Here is a 22144-nt window from a genome sequence, read left to right as displayed (position 1 = left end):
TGGGAAGGTATAAATGATAATAATTACGTGAAATGCTCCTTGTCACCCTTTCATCTCATCCAGGACGATATGTAGAGTGTTAAAGAAGATGGTCTCTCTCTTTGAAAAAGCTTGTAGTAGGAAGTAAAATTTTACATTCAGAAGTCAAACCCTAATTATTAATTCACTGAGAAACTTGAGTGACTTAAACTGGGACAGTCATGGGCTTGTCTTCGGGAGCAGTAATGAAAGATTTAATCTAAGAAAGTGAAGCTGACTTATCTGTCCACAGAGGGGACTTTGTGACAGTTGGTGTTTGTCAGACCACATCTGCTGTTGCATCTCTTTACCATTTTCTGGTTAGATGGCTCTCATAAAATTAAGATGATGGCTGATTGCTTTTGGTTGGAAATGGTCATATGCAGATAATTACTTTGATGAACAGAGAGTGCTAATAATTTTTATACTTCAGTTAGCATGTAAATTAAGTCTTTAAATTTGCAGAAAGTTTAACAATTTGTAACAGTTTTTACAGTATCATCCTCATTTCTGTTTCTCCCAGACTATAAATAGCTGCTTTTTGTATTATTCTGTCTTTAGATTTGTAGCTTTTTTTTCTTTTTGCTGTAAACCAATCAGTAGGTATTTAAGGGAATACGTGTTAGATAAAATGTCTCCTTTGAAATTCATACTTGAGCAAATAGTCAGAATGCTGCCTTATTTAATAGGTTCCTTGAATCTTGACAGCAGAGAAAAGCAGAACTTGATGATGACTTGTAGGGGGCTGGTTTAGTTTCAACACAGTAAATAATCACATAGCAGAAAGTGGTGAATACTGTGTCTCATGTGAAATAGTATTGGGAACTGCATTTCCAGGCAACAACTCCCAGTAATACCTTGTATTAAATCCATTCTTGTTTTCTTTCAGGTCCATTCTTTCCAAGGATGGGGTTTTATATGTTAAGCTCAGAGCAGGTCAGCTCTCCTACAAAGAAGATCCAATGGGGTGGCAAAGTTTATTGGCCCAGACTGTAGCTAACAGGAACTCTGAAGCTCGGGCTTTCAAGGTAGTGTGATTGGTAAAAACTGAAGGATATTCTCATCAGAAGAAAAAAAAAAATTGTAACTAACTGTGACAATGGATGTTAGCTAGACTTGTGGTTGTCTTTTGTCAGTATGTATAAGTATCAAATAATTGTTGTGCACCTGAAACTAATAAACTGTTCTATATAAATTATATCTCAATTAAAACAAAAACCAAAATTGAACAAGAGGGAATAGGTTCAAATCCTCCTAGTCCACCCAAAGCATGTACTTCTTCATAACATTTGTGGTGCTGTTTAGGTAGATCCACTCGCTAACCTCAGCAGATTATGAAGACTGAACGACCTGGGGCCTGTTGGCTGTTCATGTGATGGCTGTTATATAATACAGGCCACCTGCCAGAACTCAAAGGATGATTTATATTTAGTGGCAGAGACAGTCAAAATACATCTTAACGCTAAAAAAAATTTAGCTTTATAGTTAATCCTCAAATCCGTTAAGATTTACTTAATTCATGGGAAAAATTTAAAAAGTTTTTTTGCAAGGTAGCACTTTTGAGTTCTTATGACTAAGTCTTTTATAGTTTCCAGAGAATCAGTTGAGGTAGTTTACATCAGTGAATTTTGTTAGTCAGTATTCGAAAGGATTTGGGGGCAAAGTTTAACTTGAATTAGCACTGTTGCTAATTAGCACTAAACCAAAGTGAATGAAGGTGGAAGTCACTCAGTTGTATCTGACTCTTTGCGGCCCCATGGACTATACAATCCATGTAATTCTCCAGGCCAGAATACTGGAGTGGGTAGCCTTTTCCCTTCTCCAGGGGAATCTTCCCAACCCAGGAATCGAACTGGGGTCTCCTGCCTTGCATGTGGATTCTTTACCAACTAACTATCAGGGAAGCCCGATATAAGCCCGATATAAACCAAGGCCCATCTCAAAGACCCTAATCCGGTTTGTAAAGAAAATAGATAAGTTCAGGCTTGAGTTTTCATGGGGCAAGTATATGAAAATTAAAAGACCATCTCCATTTCCTGCCTGCCCGGAGTTCAGAAGTAAAATATAAACCTCAGTGGAAAATGGTAAAACCTTCATATTCCATTTTCAGTCTTGAACCTTGAGTGATATTCCTTGTCACCCTTTTCCCCCAGTTTATTTTTTAAAGTTGTAAAGTACACAGAACATATACTGGGTTACCCTTTCAAGTGTATAGTTCTCTGGCACTAAGTACATTCATGTCGGTATGCTACCGCTACCATCATCCGTCTCCGTGACCGTCTTTACCTTGCAGAGCTGCGTCTCTGCCCCGCTAACACTGACTGCCCACTCCCCTCTCCCCAGTGCCGGGCAGCCACCATCGCACTCTCTCTTTCATAGCTCTAGTGACCGTATGACAGCGTTTGTCCTTCTGTGAGTGCCTTGTTAGAGCGATGATCTTTTTTCCTTAATCTGTTCAGAAATAATTCTAGTTTCTGATTTGCCTTTCAGTTAGTTTAAGAAGGAAGGGAAAACCTTTTTGGGGTGACTTCTGTAAGAAACACCTGGTTTTAATCTGCCCTTTGATAAATCAGTAGCTCATGGTAGCTTATGCAATATATTTCTTAAGTATGACATCCCATATATGTTTAATCTGAAAGGAAGTAATACAAATGAACTTAAAAAACAGAAACAGACTCAGAGTCTTTGAGAACGAGCTTATGGTTGCCAGCGAGAAAGATAGAAGGAAGGGATAGTGAGGGAGTTTGGGATGGGCATGTACGAAAAAAAAGAAGTAAGCTGGCAGTAAGTAAGCTTTCTTTACTAAAGAAAGAAAGTAAGCAAAGTACTTCTTTACTAAAGTAAAGTACTTCTTTACTAAAGTAAGAAAGTAAGCTTTCTTTACTAAAAAAGAAAAAAAAGACTTTCAACCCAATAGGTTGATGAACCTCTAGCAGCCTTGGGTTTTGTGGAAACATTCTGTGAAAAAAAAATAAAGTAGATTACAGCTGCATACAATCTGAGTAGTAATGAAAAGAATCTTTATTATCTCATGTATACTTGTTCTTTATTTTTTTTAGCCTGAAACAATTTCCACATTCACTTCTGATCCAGCACTTCTGTCATTTGCTGAATATTTCTGCAAACCAACTGTGAACGTTGGGCAGGTATGTATTATGTGGTTTGCTTAGCTCCAAGACTAGGCTTTGTTTCTATCTTCAGACCACCAAAAAAAAAATCCAAAATATCCTTATCTGTCTTTGATGACATGCCTTAGGCACACTGAATGATTTTTGTTTGGCAAATATAAGTTTTTCATAGTCTAAAACTATTAAATTCAGTAATTTCCTATCTTAATAGTAGAAACAACTTAAAAATTCTGAGATTAATTTTGATCACTGGTATTTATGTATTCTTGTAATGTATTCTTTTATTTTATAACCCTTTTTGTTGGTCATAAGGCTGTTCTCTTCAGGAATCTAAGGGTGCTTGCTAGTAGATTCTTTGATTTATCCATCATCTCAGTTGGCAAGGATTGGATATAGGAATTATATGATCTGGGATTGATGGCCTATTGTCTGCAAGTGTGTGTGACCTTGGAAAAGTTTTTCAGTCTTTTTGAGATGTCATTTTCCTTATTCCTAAAAGTGGAATTATAATATAACCTGCCTTACATTGTTGTTTTGAAAGTAAAATGACAGAACCTTCCTGCCTCTTACTTATTGAATCTTCATTGTGTGTTAGGCACTCTGTTCAATATTCTTTATAATTTTTCTCATTTAACTCTGACCCTGGGGGTAGGTACTTCCTGCTGAGAGATACTGCCACTTAGACCTGTCACATACCCGAGGTCACATAGCCAGTAAGGACTGGGGCCTGTGCTCAGCTGAAGGCCATAGGTCTCTGCTGAAAGCCCACGCCTGCCCTTGACCCCAGCTGGGCTTGCTATGCCACCGCCCCAAACCTGTTCTGCTCAGTGTTTCTGCTGCATCTTGGTGGCTACAGGGTGCCCCTTCTGGATCCTGTTCTTGCCAGCCCACCCCATGGCATAGCTCTGTGATGTCCTGTGTGATCGTGTTACCCAGCTTCTTTCATTCCTCTCCTCCGTAGCACTTAGAGCCTTAACTGTTTCTTGGAACTTAATTTTGATTGTATTTTTATTGGTGTTTAATATTGCGTGCACTCTGATTTTATAAAGACCTAGCCTTTTTTACCCTTTTATATCATTCACTGTAGAATGTAAGATTGGGCCATGATAGTGACTATACAGTTGTTCTTTGATTTGATTTTGGAATATACGTTGTTGTGCTACAAAAAGATTCTGACTTTGCACAGAAACAGGAGCTTCTGGATCTCTTCTCTTCAGTCCTGTACGAATGTGTGACTCAGGAGACCCCAGAGATGTTACCTGCGTACATAGCGATGGATCAGGTATGGTTCAGAAAACCTATCCTAATTCTGATGAGCATTATCCTGTATTTCAAATAACATGCCAGACAATACAGTAAGATTTCCTCTCTGTCCATCTTTTTAGTTTCTCATTCGCTTTTAGAATCTCAGAAAAGGAATTTCTGTCAAAGTTGCAAGCTCTGTATAAACCAGAAGCTTAGAGTTTATGATGACAAATAGGCTCTCTTACTCCAAGAGTCCCACTCTCCCCTCTGGCCTCTCCCTGTGACCAGGAGAGCGTGCGTTCTCCCTTTCTCCCCTGGCGTCCGCGCGTGGTCTCTGGCCTCCCTCCTGACAAAGCCTCTTCCTGGAAAAGCTTGTGCAGGTGAGCAGTAAGTGAGCACACAGTGCCCTGGCGGCGGCAGCCATGCGCAGTCACACCTGGCGACTGAGCTCAGGAGCCACAGTGTCAGCATGTGGGGGTTTAGGGAGCTGGAGTCCATTTTTAAAATTCTTTTGTGTTATTGTTGCTTTAAATTAAAAGTCTAAAAGGGGTAATGCAGAAGATAATGTTCAACAGCTTTCCTAAAGGATTGAACTTATTTATTTTCTTAGGTTATTAGTAATTGTTGTTTTAATTAAGTCCTGTCTGTCTCTTTTGTGACCTCATGGATTGTAGCCTGCTAGGCTCCTCTGTCCATGAGATTTCCCAGGCAAGAATACTGGAGTGGGGTGCCATTCTTTCTCCAGGGGATCTTCCTGACCCAGGGGTCGAAATCCCATCTGCATTGGCAAGCAGATTCTTTACCACTGAGCCACCTGGGAAGTCCTATTTAGTAATACATATTGCTTTTTAATATTGTCATATCATTGAGACTCAGATTTGCCATTAAATTAAGGCAATAGCTTTCTGACTTGGCTAAAATTTATCTGGGAAATCTTGACAGTACAGATCTTCAAGTCCCCTTGTACGGTTACTGAATCAGAATTTCTGAGATTTAAGTCCAGGATCTATAGTTTTAAACAGCTCAAGTGACTATGATATAATGAGTTCACAGATAAGAATTTGGGACTCAATGTCAAAGGAAGTAATTTCTAATGGAAAAAGAATCTCTACTGAAGAACTGAGTGGGAAAATGCAGGAAATAATTCCCCAAAACCTGTTTTGCAAACAGTCTTAATTAAAAAGGCCAATTCCAGAATAACCAAGTGGGCCTAGAGTGCCCTTATTGTCGGGCATCCACCTTTTTTGGTTGGTAAGTATATGATGTCCACACCAGTACTGCTTCTCACGGTGTGTCTGTGTACAGCAATCAAGTCATGAGTGGTGTTTTTGAGTTGATGGTTGAGAGTGTGTTCTTTTCTTACACTCTGAACTTTTACCTCTTTGCAGTCACAGGCAGGTACCTATAGTGGAACATCCCTCTGGTTGCAGCCATGGTGACTTTTGCAAATGGGTCCCAAGAACAGTCTTGTTGATAATACAGGTTTTGCCTCCTGACCCCTGGGATCCCTGGCCTGATTGCGGACATATCATTGTACCGACTTAGGTTTCCCAGAGGGGACCAGCTGTAGACCTATTGGGTCTTCATTTCTCAGAGCTGTTGAGCCAAGAATAAGCTTCGTTTGCCTTCACCATTTTTTATCTGAAGGCTGTTCATGTTCATTTTAAACAGAATGACCGTGTACCTAAACCCACTAAAGGGCTTCTCTGTGGGGCAGGCTGCATCAAACAGAGTGAGCCTCCCCGCTGCCCTTCCTTGATCTCATGACCATATTAAAAAAATACTCCAGTGTACAACTCCAAGGAAGTGATGGATCTTCACTCTTTCAAGTGGATTTCTGTTCTTCTCTCTGCAAGGCTGTAAGAAGACTGGGGAGAAGAGAAATGTCTGAGACATCTGACCTCTGGCAGATAAAGTTGGTGCTGGAGTTTTTCAGCTCCAGAAGCCATCAGGAACGGCTGCAGAACCAGCCTAAGCGAGGGCTCTTTATGAACTCGGAATTCCTCCCTGTTGTCAAGTGCACTATTGACAACACTCTGGACCAGTGGCTGCAAGGTGAGAACAGCGTTGCACCCCTTGTCCTTCGAGCTGCACTGGGTCTCAGGGGTTTCTGTTTTAACGTGTTTTCCTTGGTAAGCAGGTTAAGTCCTAGTACAATCCCAAATGGCTGTAGATGTCATGTTCCCAGTTAGGTGAATTACGCTCTGATTATCTTCTCTAACATTTTTTGCAGATAGAAAGTGAGATTTATTTACTCATTTATTTACTTGGGCCACGCTGTGTGACATGTAGGATTTTTAGTTCCCCAGCCAGGGATCCAGCCTGCGCCCCCAGCATTAGGAGTTCTGAGTCTTTCGTTTTGGTTGCACTGGGTCTTTGTTGCTGTGCACGGCTTTCTCTAGTTGCAGAGCCTGAGGGCTACTCTTTGTTGCGGTGCTCAGGCTTCTCACTGGGGTGGCTTCTCTTGTGGAGCATGGGCTCTAGGAATACAGGCTTCAGAAGGGCTTAGCAGCTGTGACTCGAGGGCCTTAGAGCACAGGCTTGGAAGTCGTAGGGGACAAGCTTAGGTGCTCCACAGCATGTGGGATCTACCCGGACCAGGGATCGAACCCATACCCCCTGCGTTGGCAGGTGGATTCTTATCCACAGAGCCACCAGGGAAGTCCAGGAGCTTGAAGCCTTAAGCCCTGGACCACCAGGGAAGTCCTGACTTCTTTACCAGGTGTATTTAACTCTGCTCTATAATCATGGAGAGAAAGTATAATGTAGCATTTTAAATACCACTTGATGCTTAGAAACTTGTTTCATCTTTTCCAGCTCAGATCATGTTTCTTTCCAGTGCCCCTCTTGTTTCATCTTTTCCAGCTCAGATCGTGTTTCTTTCCAGTGCCCCTCTCTCCTGTTTCTTAGGGGTGTGGTGTGTCCCCTGCCTGACCCGTTTTTCTGCCTGCATCCTGTGCACACTGAAAACTTGATGTGAGTTTAGAGTGAATGCTTGTTTCACCAGTTCCATGAGTCAGTTGCTGAGGACCTGGGACTTCTCAGTAGCAGCTCTGCCTTGTGATTGCAGGGAGAGTGTGAAGTTACTCCTGACAGTGTAGAAGTGATTATGGAGGCAAGTGATGGGGCCTTTTGATGTGTGAAAAGCTGTCTAATATGTGATACATGCCTGAAATCCATTTTTAATACTTAACTCCTTGATCTTTTTATTCTTTTCAGTTCTGATGCTTCCAAAACATATTGGACAGCAACTTGCTTTGAGTAAATGCTGACCCTCATAATATCAGTAGTAACAGCTTTTGATTCTATAACATTGTTAGAAAGTGGTAGAACCTAGGGATTTGACTGTAATTATGTTTGAAGCTGTCTACCTGTTCACTGCACCTGGTTGGGGCTCCTTGGCCTGCCCCGCCCCCAGCCCTGAGGTGGCTTGTTTCTCCAAGGTCCCAGCTGCTCTTGCTTTTTCTCTACTTTATTTAGATAGGAAATGGAAATGAGGGGGAGGGGGAAGAAGGTTAGCTTGAGCCTGTCTTCGCCCAGCTGTAGAGTCAGGGTAGGTTCTATCCAGTTACTGGAGGGTCAAGGTCAAACGGGTGCACGGGAGTAGGGAAAAGGACATGCATGAGAGCGGGAGCGAGCCCCAGGGCGCCAGCCCAGAGGAGGGGAAAGGGGGAGTGGTTTTTGACAAACACCAAAGGACCCCCTCGCTCCCCATTTCCCATCTGTCCCCATCTCTCCTCCTGAATTAACACACAAGCTGTTTCTTTAAAAAAAAGTTTCTGGAAAAATTTAATCGTAAGCCAGATTGTGAACAATATATATGCTGCCGCTTGCTGCTGCTTAATCGCTTCAGTCATGTGCGACTCTGCAGCCCTATGGACTGTACTATGCCAGGCTCCTCTGTGCATGGAATTCTCCAGGCAAGAATACTGGAGTGGGTCGCCATTTTCTCTTCCTGACCCAGGGATCGAATCTGGGTCTCCTGCATTGCAGGCAGATTCTTTACCACTGAGCCACCAAGGAAGCCTGAGGGATATGTATATGGAAAACAGCAATTTCAAAGTCCTGTGTTTAACACCTGCGTCTGCTCTGTAATTTCCTCTTGAGATTTGAAAGGTCATAAAGTTTCAGAATTTCTAAAAATATGATAATCATTTTGTTCTCATGTTTGGGAAAAAATACCTGTTGTTTTATAGATGTTGCCGTTCTGGTTTTATTCAGTTTCGTGTTTGTTCACCCATAACGGGCCCTTGCTGTTGATAAGAAATGAGTCCCCAGACCTTCACAGATTCTCTGACACGCACGTGTCCTATAACGTAGTGAGGCTCCGGCGGTGACTAGAGCGCTCTCTAAAACAGCCCTGACTTGCTTTCTCCTCCCTCCTTGTTAGAACGACTGGTGGTTTACAGTGGTGTTCTGAGCCTTCACCAGATTTGTCTTGCCACTCTGATTGCCAGCGATGTGTATTTCTTTATTTTTTTTTTATTGAAAAAGGACCGTCACTTAAAAAAACTCTTTGGCACGTGGTCTCCTGTCACGGATGCCGGCAGCTTCGGGGTGGAGGAGAGAAAAACAAGTGGAGGTGCAGGGGCTGTGCGGCAGCGCTGGGAGATGCCAGTTGTGTTTGTGTCTCAGTGAAGTCACAGGGACATGGGCGTTTAAGCTCGCTCACTAGTGACCCGAACTAGCGCCGCGGAGTGATCATATTCTGTTGATGTTTTGTGATTTATCTCAATTAGATTTTAATCTTGAGCAAAGAAAATTGGGTTTAAAGTTTAAGAACTTAAAATTTTTATTTACTTTTACATCTTATTCTGGAAAAATTTAAAGCATAACGCAAAGTAAACATAATAGCATCATAAACGCCATCAGGCAGCTTCAGCAGTGTCCGCATTCTGCCATTCTCTGTAACTACCCGTTGGCCTGCTGTTAGTTCCAAATTGTGCCATTTTACGTTCCTGCCAGCAGTGGGAGGCTTTGCGGATTTTGGCATTGTCAGTCTAGTTTTAGACAGTCTGCTGAATATGTAGTGGTGTCTGATGGTAGTTTTAATTTGCATGTCTTTGATGACTCATCATGCTAATTATTTTTGTATGTGTTTATTTGTTACTCATACATCCTTTGCAAAATATTTTTTCAAACCTTTATTATTGCTATTATCTAGCACTAAGCCATGTCAGACTCTCGTGAAAACCCATGGACTGTATGTAGCCTGGCAGCCTCCTCTGTCCATGGGGTTCTCCAGGCAAGAATGCTGGAGTGGGCTGCCATTTCCTTCTCCAGGGATCTTTCTGACTCAGGGCTCAGACCTGCATCTCCCGCACTGGCAAGTGGATTCTTTGCTGCTGAAGTGAAGTGAAGTCGTTCAGTCGTGTCCGACTCTTTACGACCCCATTGACTGTAGCCTACCAGGCTCCTCTGTCCAGGGGATTTTCCAGGCAAGAATACTGGAATCGGTTGCCATTTCCTTCTCCAGGAGATCTTCCTGACCCAGGGATTGAACTGAACTCAGGTCTTGAACCCAGGTCTCCTGCATTGTAGGCAGACGCTTTACTGTCTGAGCCACCAGAGATACTGCTGAGCCACCAGGGAAACTTTGAACTTTGAAACCTTTACCCATGTTTAAAATTGGCTGTCTTCTGATTATTGAGTTGTAGGAGTTTTTATGTATTCTGGCTGAAAGTTCTTTGTCAAATATGTTTTGCTGTTATGTTCTCCTACTTTATGCCTGGCCTATTTTTTCCAGAGTGTTTTTTGATAAACAGTTTTAAATTTTGATGAAGGCAAATTTATCAGTTTGTTTTAGGGTTATTATTTTTTGGGTGTTAAGAAATCTTTCCTACTCTAGGTCATGAAGTTTTTTTTTTTTAAGTTTAATATTAAAAGCTCTATAGTTTGATTTTTTGTATTTAGATCTATGATTTGTCTCAAACTGATTTTTTTTACATGGTGTGAGATAGGAGTTGTCCTTTTTTTTTCTTTAACTTTAAATATGAATATCTAGTTGTTTCAGGACCATTTGTGCAAATGACTTTTTTTCTCATTGAATTGCTTTGGGGCCTTTGTTGAAAATCAGTGGACTATGTAAGTGTGAGTCTGTTTCTGGACTCAGTTCTGTACCATTGATCTGTTTGCCTTTTTGCCAGACACCCTCTCAATTACTGTAGGTTTAGAGTAAATTTTGAAATTTTGTAGTGTAAATCTTCCTGCTAAAGCAGCATTGAGAAGGAAATTCATAGCGCCAAATGCTTACATTGAGAAAGTCTCAAATCAGTAATCTGAGTTCTTACTTCAATAAATTCGAAAAAGAAAAGCAAAATAAACCCAAAGCAAGCATTTAAGAGCAGGAATCAATGAAATTGAAAACAGGAAAACAATAGAGAAAATCAGCGAAACAGAAAGGCAGTGGGCTGGAGAAAGTCCTTGACATGGGGCTGAGTGGCTGTGTTCTCTCTTGCCTCTCCTGAGAAGCTGCCAAAGCAGGGCCTCTCTCGCTCCTGTATCAGGCCCAGAGGTCCCCACCTCCCACCAGACTGACATCCTCCTGTTAGGGCCAGTGGGTTTCTGGTAGTGTTCCTGGCACTCCATCTCCTTCTTAAGGAAAGTGATCTCTCTTGACTTTTGTGACAGCTCGCTCTCCCACTTCCCAGTTGTTAAAAGACAAACAGAAAGCCTCTGACCATTCTTTCTGTTTCGTCCGTTTGACGGTCTCTCCTTCCTTGCCTTTCTGGGAGTCACTGTTGCCCCCTCCTCCCTCTGCGTCCCTTCTTTTCTGTGGTAGCCAATCCATTGCCTCAGCCTTTCATTCCTAACTCTGACACATGTCGTGAATCTGTCCACATTTTGCCGCTTCTGTCCTAGAACAGTGGTGTGTTCGTGCCTGGACGAAGCCGGTTGAAGCCTCCTGCACATCTTTCTGCTTTTCACTCTCATCTCCCTCTCGCCGTCTCTAGTCAGCCGACAGTGGTCTTCTGAAGAGTAAATGGGTCTAACTCTCCTGCTTAAAACCTTGCAAAGGCTGCTGATTCAGTTGTGAAAAAGATCTTTACCATTTGGCCACCAGGGCTTGTATGTCCAGCGAGGCCTCTGTCTCTCTCCACAGCGTCTTTTTTGTACCACCTGCTCCTCATAAACTCCACTCAGGCCCCCTGGTCCCTTCCACTTCCCCGAAAGCACAGAGCTCTTTCTCACCACAGGACTGGTGAAGGAGCTGCTTCCCATCCCGAGAACCTTTTCCTCTCTTTCTCTGCCTGCCCTGCTCATGCTCATTCTCACAGCCTCCATGTAAATATACTCCTTCCTCCCAGGCCTTCTGTGACCACACTGCCTCAGGCACCTTTCCTGCCATTTTTACTTCTTTCTCTCTCTTAACCTTTTTGTCTGTATCAGAATTTCTTTATCTGCAGGTAGCAGCAGGCCTGACTCAGCTTGGCTCAAAAAGTGTTGTTTAGTCACTGAGTCGTATCCGACTCTTCGGAACCCTATGGACTATAGCCCACCAGGCTCCTCTATCCATGGGAGTTCTCAGGCAAAAATACTAGAGTGGGTTGCTGTTTCCTTCTGCAGGGGATCTTCCTGACCCAGGGATTGAACCCACGTTTCCTGCATTGGCAGGTGGGTTCTTTACCGCTGAGCCAGCAGAGGAGCCCAGCTCAGACAGTAGGACACGTACAAACTTACGTTACTGGAAGTCGACAGTGACTGTAGGCTGAAGGGACGTCTTGCTGCAGTGCTTCAGCTCTGTCTCTCTGAGGTTCCATCAGTTCCACTCTGTGCCGTGACTTTATCCTCAGAGTACTTTTCCCTGATGGCAGAACAGTAACAGTTCTTTGCCACAAGCTGTGCATTTTGCTTAGAGGAAGAACAGAGTTGCTTCTAGGAGCTTTGCCATAAGAATGAAGAAATTTGTTTCCTGCAAGCCTCTAGCAGACACGTTATCAGGCATCTCCTTGTGTCTCTGAACTGAAGCTCATGCATGTTCCTTAACTGTTTCTGAGGGCAGAGTGTGTCACTCTCCCTGAATGTCTGTCTGCCTGTCCCTGAACTGGTCACTGTGTTGGGGGAGTGGCACTGCCTGGATAGCCCCAGACCCGTGGTTCTCACAGCGTGGGTTCTGGAACAGCAGCAGCAGAATCGCTTGGGAGCTTGCTGGAAACAGTTTCCCTGGCCCGATCCAGGAAATTGTTGGGGTCCACACATCTGTGTTTTAATCAGTCCTCTGGGTGATTCTGATGCCTGTTAAAGTTTGAGAACCCCTGACCAAGACGAATCAGGATCCAGTCCCCTCACTTGTGAGCGAGGAGGGAAAGGTGGCAGAGGGGTGTCCGGGAAGACGACCGTGGTGACCGCTGCACCTGGATGGCACTCATCCTGATTTGTGGCTAGCACCTGTTTGATGTTAGGTCTATTCTATCTCCGTCCCCCACAACACTCTAAACTCTGCAGTGATGGGCACTCTGGCTGGTTTACCGCAGGAACGTTAATGCCCAGCACAGGAATTGATACATGGTAGGTGCTCAGTGCGTCCTGGATGAGAAAATAATCAAAAGAATTCGTTCCTTGTGCCTCTCAGTTGTGTAATCAGCTGGCTCTGTCCCGCGTGTGTCTCCCTCACAGCTGGAGGTGACAGGTGTGTGCACGCCTACCTCAGCGGGCAGCCCTGCGAGGAGTCGCAGCTGAGCATGCTGGCCTGCTTCCTGGTCTACCACTCAGTGCCAGCCCCACAGCACCTGCCGTCCATAGGCCTGGAAGGTAACTGCCGCTGGGTCCTCTTTTCACACCTGCATTACCCACCGATGGGTTTCGTTTCTTGGTAGGAGGAACTTGTACTGCGTTATTTTCTCAGATTTTTGGCTTCATTCATGTTTGGGTGTTATTGTTGACAGTTTTTTCCCAGAAAACAAAACCAAAAGACTCTAATAATGAAACTACCTGAGCTTTCCATATGCATAAACCTTTCTTTATTTTCTGAGTTTTCAGTTTATATTTTTAAAAAACACATAATATTAATTTCTAATATTATAAAACTTTGAAATGATAGCAGTCTAATTTTGTATGTATTTGAATATTTCCATAACAGATTTTGAAGTTTTAGCATCTGACTATTTTTCAGACTGTAGAATCAGATATAAAATCTGTCTATTTAATCATTTAAAGTGTAATGACATTATTGATTTCTGGCTGTCTTGAAAACCTCAGAAAAAAATGCACTATTTAGAGACCTCTAGTTGTGGCCACAGTGGAATTTCTTGTATTAGACAGACTCTCCCACACACAAAAAAGCTAATATAAAAGTGGACATCTTCATAAAGCTTAAAGGAATTGGTGGCAACCCTACTAGCTGGACTTGACTGAGGAAAAAGAATTCCTGAGAGAAGGGAAGCATTTGAGAAGCTCCATATTTACTCTGGCATTCTCCCAAAGGCACTTGTCAATTCATTAGAAGAAGTGGAGACCCAGAAAAAAGCAGCAGTGCTGCTGGGCAGAGGAGCTGGAGGTTGAATTAATCATTGCCCAGGCCTAGAACTTAAGGAGCAAAATCCCAGATAGGAGGGAACCATAGGAGTTCAAAAACTCAAAACCTGGGTGCTCTCTTCTCTTGAGGCATTTATCAAACCTTAACCTGCACGCGCACAGGGTAAAACTTCAGGAAATCTAGCAGAAACCAGGATGCTAAAATACGAGCGGCGATTTCAGCAGCATTGTAGTGCCGAGGAAACGAAGGGCAGTGCTCGCAGTCCGCCACGGTGGAGGCTTTGGTAAGCTCCCAGACAGACCAGCCCTAAGACCAGTCTGGGACAGAGCTGATAGAAGAAAAATTAACCTTTATAGGAGGAAGAAAATACCTCTTGAACTTCTGTAATTTTTTAATTCACAGTATCAGTGCTGAATCAAAATGAAAAGACATGAGGAAAAAGGGTAATATAGAAACAGATTTGGATGTGATCCACATATTGGAATTTTCAGACTTAGATTACTCCAGTGTCTGGAGTTACTATGACTAATATTTCCAAGAAAATAGAGGAAAAGATGAAGAATTTCACCAGAAATTTGGAATCAGTAAGAAAGAGTTAAAGGGAATTCTAGAACTGAAAAATATAACTAAGATTAAGAGTTCGGTATGTAGAGGATTGCCTGGGAGCCTGGTTGCCCATGGCCCCAGTTCAGCCTCTGGTTGAGGAACAGATTCCAAAAGCCATGCCAGCAGGGCGGAAAAAAAAAAGAATTCATACGTAGATTAGTTAGCATATTAGACATAGCAGATAAATGAACTGGAAGACAGGTGTGTAGAAAGGAAACAGATTGAAGCACAGAGAGAAGAATGAGTATCAGATTCAGAAAAGAGAGGGGGAGACGTTTGAAGTACAGTGAAGTCAGACATGCGTGTGATTAAGATCCCACAATGAGGAAAGAGAAAAAGAGAAGCAACATTTGAAGAGACAGAGGCTAAGAAGTTTGAGAAATGGATGACGGACTCCTATGCAAGATAAATGCAAGGAAAACCACACCTCATTGCAAAATAGTCAAAGCTACTAAACAGAGAAAAAAAATGTAAAGCATAGATTTCCTTTTTCATCCAGGATGGAGTAACAGAGATCTGATTTACTATACCACCTGAAACAAAAAAAAAAACAAAAAGGGAGAAAATCCTAGACACTGCATATGAATCAGTGGCTTTTGTATCAGGCAGTGACAAAGAGTGACCCCTAAGAGATGAGAAACAATGAGATTAGCTCTGTGATTGCCCCAGCTAATCGCCTTGACAGTTTCCAGACTGGGAGGTTGGGGGGGCTTGGTGGGGGCAGGGGGTGGGACAGGGAGAGGAAGAACCCGGGAAGAACCTGAAAGACTCCGAGAGCTGAGGTGGTGAGGCTGAGAATGCAGGGAGCCCAGAGGAGCCAGAGTTTACATGAAGGAGTGCCGGGGGGGAGAGCAGCACACAGAGAACGCCAGGCCCCGCAGGCGGGCCTCCAGCAGCAGGCGTCCTTGCTGCTCAGCACGTCCATGTGAAGGAATCTCCCGAGGCTGAGGGGAGAACTGTCCAGACCCCTGCAGACGGGCCTCCAACAGCAGGGCGTCCTTGCTGCTCAGCACGTGCACGAGAAGGGATCTCCCGAGGCTGAGGGGAGAACTGTCCAGACCCCTGCAGATGGGCCCTCCAATATCAGGGCGTCCTTATTGCTCAGCACGTCCACGTGAAGGGATCTCCCGAGGCTGAGGGGAGAACTGTCCAGACCCCTGCAGGCGGGCCTCCAACAGCGGGCGTCCTTGCTGCTCAGCACGTCCATGTGAAGGAATCTCCCGAGGCTGAGGGGAGAACTGTCCAGACCCCTGCAGGCGGGCCTCCGACAGCGGGCGTCCTTGCTGCTCAGCACGTGCACGTGAAGGGGTCTCCCGAGGCTGAGGGGAGAACTGTCCAGACCCCTGCAGGCGGGCCTCCAACAGCGGGCGTCCTTGCTGCTCAGCACGTCCATGTGAAGGAATCTCCCGAGGCTGAGGGGAGAACTGTCCAGACCCCTGCAGGCGGGCCTCCAACAGCGGGCATCCTTGCTGCTCAGCACGTGCACGTGAAGGGGTCTCCCGAGGCTGAGGGGAGAACTGTCCAGACCCCTGCAGGCGGGCCTCCAACAGCGGGCGTCCTTGCTGCTCAGCACGTCCATGTGAAGGAATCTCCCGAGGCTGAGGGGAGAACTGTCCAGACCCCTGCAGGCGGGCCTCCAACAGCGGGCGTCCTTGCTGCTCAGCACGTGCACGTGAAGGGGTCTCCCGAGGCTGAGGGGAGAACTGTCCAGACCCCTGCAGATGGGCCCTCCAACAGCGGGCGTCCTTATTGCTCAGCACGTGCATATGAAGAAATTTCTCGAGGCTGAGGGGAGAACTGTCCAGGTGGACTAGAGGGCACATTCCCAGTTTATGCAGATTCAGAAACAGTGGGAACAGTGGCAGATTTTGTTTTCTTGGACTCCAAAAATCACTGCTGATGGTGACTGCAGCCACAAAATTAGAAGATTCCTTGGAAGGAAAGCTATGACAAACCTAGACAGCGTATTAAAAAGCAGAGACATCACTTTGCTGACAGAGATGCATATAGTTAAGGCTATGGTTTTTCAGGCAGTCATGTATGGATGTGAGAGAGTTGGATCATAAAGTCAGCACTGAATTATTGATGCTTTTGAATTGTGCTGGAGAAGACTCTTGAGAGTCCCTAGGATAACATGGAGATCAAGCCAGTCAATCCTAAAGGAAATCAACTCTGAATATTCATTGGAAGGACTGATCCTGAAGCTGAAGCTCCAGTACTTTTTCCACCTGATGAAAAGAGCCAACTCATTGGGAAAGATCCTGATGCTGGGAAAGATTGAGAGCTGGAGGACAAGGGGCTGACAGAGGGTGAGATGGTCGAATGGCATCACTGACTCAATGGACATAAAGTTTGAGCAAACTCGGAGATGCTGAAGGACAGGGAAACCTGGCCTGCTATAGTCCATGGAGTCTTGGGGGATCAGACATAATTTAGCAACTGAGCAACAACAGGATCAGTACCTGTTCCCACAACTTCACAATTCAAGGGGCCTTACTCAGGAACATCTTGTCTCAATAATGGGAAATATTTAGCCTTAAACTAAATAGAGTTCTAATCCCACCTAAAAAAATACTAAAAGCACAACACAAAAGGATTAAATCAAGTAATGTGACTACATTCAGGAACAAAGTTCAAGAATACAGAAATGTGAAAATACCCAGCAGCCAGGAAGGCAAAATTCACCGAAGTCTGGCATACGAAGGAGCAGGAGAGCAGCTTACAGTGAAAGAGGCGAGAGATCAGTGGGTGTTGCTTAGCAGGCAGGGACATCAAACCAGCTCTTATAACTGTTCCATACTTCAAAACACTAAGAGATACAGAAGATATGAAAAGAATCTAATGGAACTTTTAGAGATGAAAACTATATTTCTGAGGAGAAAAATACACTGAATTGGATTGATGGCAGATTAGACGTTGCAGAATAGAATAGTTGAGTTTGAAGACATAGCATTAGAAACTATGCAAACTGAAATGCAAAAGGAAGAAAGTTGTGAAACAGGAACAGAGCATTAAAATGGAGGAGGAAATTCTGGTACTTTAAGTACCCAGTTTACAAGAGGTTGAAGTCCCTGAAGAGAAAAATGGGGGAGAGGGACAGGAAAACACACTTGATGACATAACAGCTGGAAAGTTTCCAAGTTTGGTGAAAACTGTTTCAGGAAGTCCAACGAATCAAAGTCTGAGAAACATAAAGAAAGTTACGCTAAGGTATATAATAAATTGTCCAAAAAAAATCTTAAAAGCAGCCAGAGGAAAAGAGCATGTTACAGAGAAACAAAAATAAGAGTGCGTATTTTTCATAGGCAGCATGGCCAGTGATAAGTTAATGGAGTAACATCTGTAAAGAAATCAAAGGAAAAACACTACACCCAGCAAAAATATCTTAAAAAAAAAAAAAAAAAAGACCACAGAAGCTGAAAGAAATCATAACCAGCAGACCCACACTGCTGGAAATGTCATAGTAAGTCCTGTAGACAGAAGGAAAAGAACACCGGATGGAAATACGGACCTACAGAAAGGAAGAGCAGGAAATGGCCACTACATGGCTGTGTACGTAAGGTTTGTTCCTTTCAGACTGCTCTTTAGAAGACAGCTGACTCCTAAAAATGGTAACAGTGTACTACTACTGGTGTTTGTAGATTCTGAAAAGTGACATGTGTAAGCACAGCAGAAAGACTGGGTGGGGAGAAATGGAAGTGTAGCCGTGAGGCTCTTACTGCCTGTGAGCAGGTGTGATCTCATGTGAAGGTAAAGATAATACTGTAAATCCAAAAGCAGCCACTAAACATAAGAAAACGGAGCTAGTAGGCAACAGAGGAGCTCTGGTGGAGTCATGGAAAGCACTCAGTCCAAAAGGGGGAAAGGGGGGCAGAGGACAGAGCAAACAGAAGACAGATGGCAAGGGGAATGTTCAGGCTGGCCACAGTGATGGTCACACCAAGTCTGAATGGTCTGTTGGATTCCATAGTGTATCAGGACATTGGAGCTGTTTTCTTAGCTCTTATGCACTTGTTCCCGGTCTTTGGTTTTAACGAGGTCTTAGGAAATCTGTTGATGTTTATTTGCTAAGTCATATCTGACTCTTTGTGACCCTTGAACTGTAGCCCACCAGTCTCCTCTGTCCATGGGGATTTCCAAGCAAGAATGCTGGAACTTGCCATTTCCTTCTCCAGGAGATCTTCCTAATCCAGGGATTGAACCCACATCTCTTGCATTGGCAGGTGGATGCCTTACCTCTGAGCCACCAGGGAGGCGCTGGGCGTATTTATTAATTATATTTAAATAATATATGTATGTAGATAGTATTAATTGTTTCACAGGGTTATAAGTCAGTTTCAGAAGTACAGAATGGAATAAATTAAAGTTTTATATCAAGTCATCTCCTAGAGTGTATGAGGGAAATCCGAAGTAGTAGTGTCTTTTAGCAGTTGTTTTCAAAGAGAAGAATACCAACTTTAAACATGATTGTGTGTCTGAAGCTTCCTTGAAAGAGGCTGACTTTGTTGAGTGACGTGTGACCCTTCCCTTCCATTCCGTTTCTTCAGGGAGCACAAGCTTCGCAGAACTCCTCTTCAGATTTAAACAGCTGAAGATGCCAGTGCGGGCCTTGCTGAGATTGGCTCCTCTGCTCCTTGGAAACCCACAGCCAATGGTTATGTGATTATGGCTGGTGGTAAGCCTACCCTGAAGCGTGACTTCTGCACAAAAAATGTGACCAAATGACAAAGCTATAGAAACCCTTCTAAGTTTTATAATATAGCTGTGGGGAATGAGCTGCACAGACCTCAGTGTATTTTAAAATCCAGATGTTTCAAATATCCCAGAGACTCTGTTGCTGTCGGCATTAACGTGATAGGATATATAAAAATGAGTTGAAATTTTACTTTTGTAAATAAAATGTTTTGGTTTGTTTTCAAAACTCTTGATGGTTAAGATTTTTCAGAGTAGAGCAGTGGGCACTGGGGTGTATATTAGTTTTTGGAATCTTTCAGCTCTGGTGATTCAGGTGAAGTGGCTTTATGCTCAGGAATGCAGGTTTTTTGCAGGGGGCATTACGGAGATGTTCACTTTTTTTTTAAATCTATTTTTAATTGGAGGATAATTGCTTTACGACATCCTGTTGGCTTCTACCATACAACAGTGTGAATCACCATAAGGATACATACACCCCCTCCGTCTTGAACCTCCCTCCACCCTCGCTCCACCTCACCCCTCCACGTTGTCACTGAGCATTGTGTTGAGCTTCCTGTGTTGCACAGTAACTTCCCACTAGCTGTCTGTTTTACATATAGTAATGCATTTGTTTTTAAAAGGCTCTGTTATATAATTTTACTTTCTGCAGCAGCAAAGGGCTTTTATCATTTTCAAAGGTGTCACCACTTGCGAAGAGTTGACTCATTGGAAAAGACTGATGCTGGGAGGGATTTGGGGCAGGAGGAGAAGGGGACGACAGAGGATGAGATGGCTGGATGGCATCACCAACTCGATGGACATGAGTTTGGGTGAACTCTGGGAGTTGGTGATGGACAGGGAGGCCTGGCGTGCTGTGATTCTTGGGGTCGCAAAGAGTCGGACACGACCAGGCGACTGAACTGAACTGAACTGAAGAGTCACCATTGTCTAAAGTAAGCTTGTTCATCCTGTGACAGTGCCATAGTATGATGGATCATCTTAAACAAGAGATTTATACCCTAGTAAAGAACTGCGCAGCACGAATCCTGCTCTGAATAGAGAAAATTCTCACTACAGAGACGTCTTCAGAAATTGTATTTTAAAATACAGTTCATTTCCACCCAGGATTTAGAGAATATACACCCACATCAAGTTTTTGGACTAGATGATGAGGAACGGTATTTGTATAAGATATCTCCAGCTTCAGGTTTCTGGACTAAGAAGAAGAAAACTTCCTGTTGTCTAGATTCTGAGATGCCCTCTGCCTCCTTAAATGGCCAGTGGGACCTTAAACTAATCAAAGCTGCAAGGTCTATCTTGTGATTTCACATATCCACATCCTGAATTGTGAGATTCTACAGTTAATTTCAAAAGTGAAAATTAAAGCAAATAGAAATGTTTCCACTGAGATTTTGACAAAAACCCAAATGGTGTTTGCTCCTTGCATCCCAAAAGTGTGCATAGTGTTTCTATTCAGACCTTTCCTGTCTTAACCTCACGTGTGAATCAAGGGCAAAGTGGCTGAATGAGAGGGTGAAATGTGCTTCCTTCACATTTAAAAGTTTTTCTTCTAGTTAAAAAAAAGGTAGATTATGAAAATTCCATTTGAGCCAGGACCTAAAGAAGTCAGTACTGGGCAACTATTGGTGTCTTCACTCCGAGTTGTTTGTAACTTGTAAGCTTTTCCCTGATTGAAGAATGACTTGAGTTACTTACGAATTGTCGTGTAGAAGGTGAACGGTCATTAGAATGTTGTCAACAGAAGCAACAATCAGGCTTTATCAGGGATTCAGCAGGCTGGAAGGTTGCAGTCTGGAAACAGCGTTGTCTTTATATCCCAGGCCTCCTGAGGAGACAGAGGATATTCTGAACAGTTGACTCCTGAGTAAGCATGCTTGAATCATCGGAGAAGTCAGTGCCAGCTGTTCATGGGCTCCCTGAAAATCTTGAGAGTATAACTCACCGTCCAGGACATTTTAGTCTCCTCATAGCCGTGGAGGAGGAAGAGTTGGGGAAAAACGCTTCCGGTTCCAAGTGGGCCCAGAAGTGGCCCCGTCACTTCCTGCTGCTGCGTGTTGGTGGGAAATAAATTCCTCCACCTCATTCAGTGCTCTCTCACAAAGGGGAGATGCAGACTCTGGCGCGTCTTGGTGGCGTCTGTCATAATGTGGTTCCTCACTCGCTGCTAGTTCTGTCCGTCCATCTCCTCTGCTTACACAGGTGGAAATGTGTGGCATTGCCTCCGTAGATGGACGTAATTAAAGAAACAGTACATTAATACTGTTTCCCTGATGGATGTAGACACCTGTGCTCCTACCTTGAATGCCTTTCAAAGCATTGAAGGCATGAACTTGGGGGCAGCTCTGAGGCATGTTTGCCAGGCCTGAGCAGGGACACCAGTGGTGGAAGCCTCAGAGCTTCTGAGTGCTGCCCGATCTTCCTTGAGTAAGGCCATGCTCTCACCCTTTGCCTGGGAACCAGCCGACTTCACAGCTTACTGAGAGGGGCATGTCCCAGTTTAGGGGCCCCCCTGACATCCTAAAGAGGTGAGAAGGGGGCGGGACTTGGATCTCTCAGCCTGGTGGTGGTGTCAGGCTGGTGAACCTGCTGGGCGGACGGAGCCCCTGGGTGTGGGAGCCCAGATGGGGGCTGGCAACGAGAGCCTTCTTCCCTCCGCAGGAGCGGAGAAGAAATTATTAGAGAAAGGGACGTGTTAGGACGACGCACGTGCCAAACCCATCCTGAGTGGGCCAGCCGGGAGACACCGTTGGGAGCTGGGTGAAACTGAAGGCCGTGGGCCAATCTGAGACCAAACCAGGAAGATTTTGTTACCTCCTTCATAAGGTTTGGGGGCCTCTTCTGGGTTCCCCATCCTCATCCTGACCAAATTTTGTGGGAGAAGCCTCCCTGTGTGATGATCTTTCCAGCCCAGCAGTGGGAGAGGGGACAATCTGGTCGCCCTGCGCCTGCTGTGTCTGCGGTTGTGAACCAGCAGTGG

At 44.2% G+C, this 22144-nt stretch overlaps 1 protein-coding gene across 9 annotated transcripts in view; it reads left to right on the top strand.

Moving 5' to 3' along the window:
- Positions 1-19393, top strand: part of ANAPC1 (anaphase promoting complex subunit 1) — a 95873-nt gene extending 76480 nt beyond the window's left edge. For 8 of the 9 annotated variants that reach the window (XM_069583991.1, XM_069583993.1, XM_069583989.1 and 5 more), the window contains 6 exons: positions 908-1046; positions 3078-3164; positions 4333-4428; positions 6248-6446; positions 13008-13142; positions 19020-19393. In XM_069583991.1, the coding sequence (XP_069440092.1) occupies positions 908-1046; positions 3078-3164; positions 4333-4428; positions 6248-6446; positions 13008-13142; positions 19020-19135 (772 nt within the window). In that variant the 3' untranslated portion in view covers positions 19136-19393. The remainder of the gene's footprint in view (positions 1-907; positions 1047-3077; positions 3165-4332; positions 4429-6247; positions 6447-13007; positions 13143-19019) is intronic. The other variant, XM_069583988.1, reaches the window with a different exon arrangement.
- Positions 19394-22144: the final 2751 nt, after the last annotated feature.

The sequence above is a fragment of the Ovis canadensis genome, chromosome 3 (assembly GCF_042477335.2).
Source record: "Ovis canadensis isolate MfBH-ARS-UI-01 breed Bighorn chromosome 3, ARS-UI_OviCan_v2, whole genome shotgun sequence".
In the NCBI taxonomy this organism is placed as follows: domain Eukaryota; kingdom Metazoa; phylum Chordata; class Mammalia; order Artiodactyla; family Bovidae; genus Ovis; species Ovis canadensis.
This window is presented reverse-complemented; position numbering and strand designations above follow the sequence as displayed.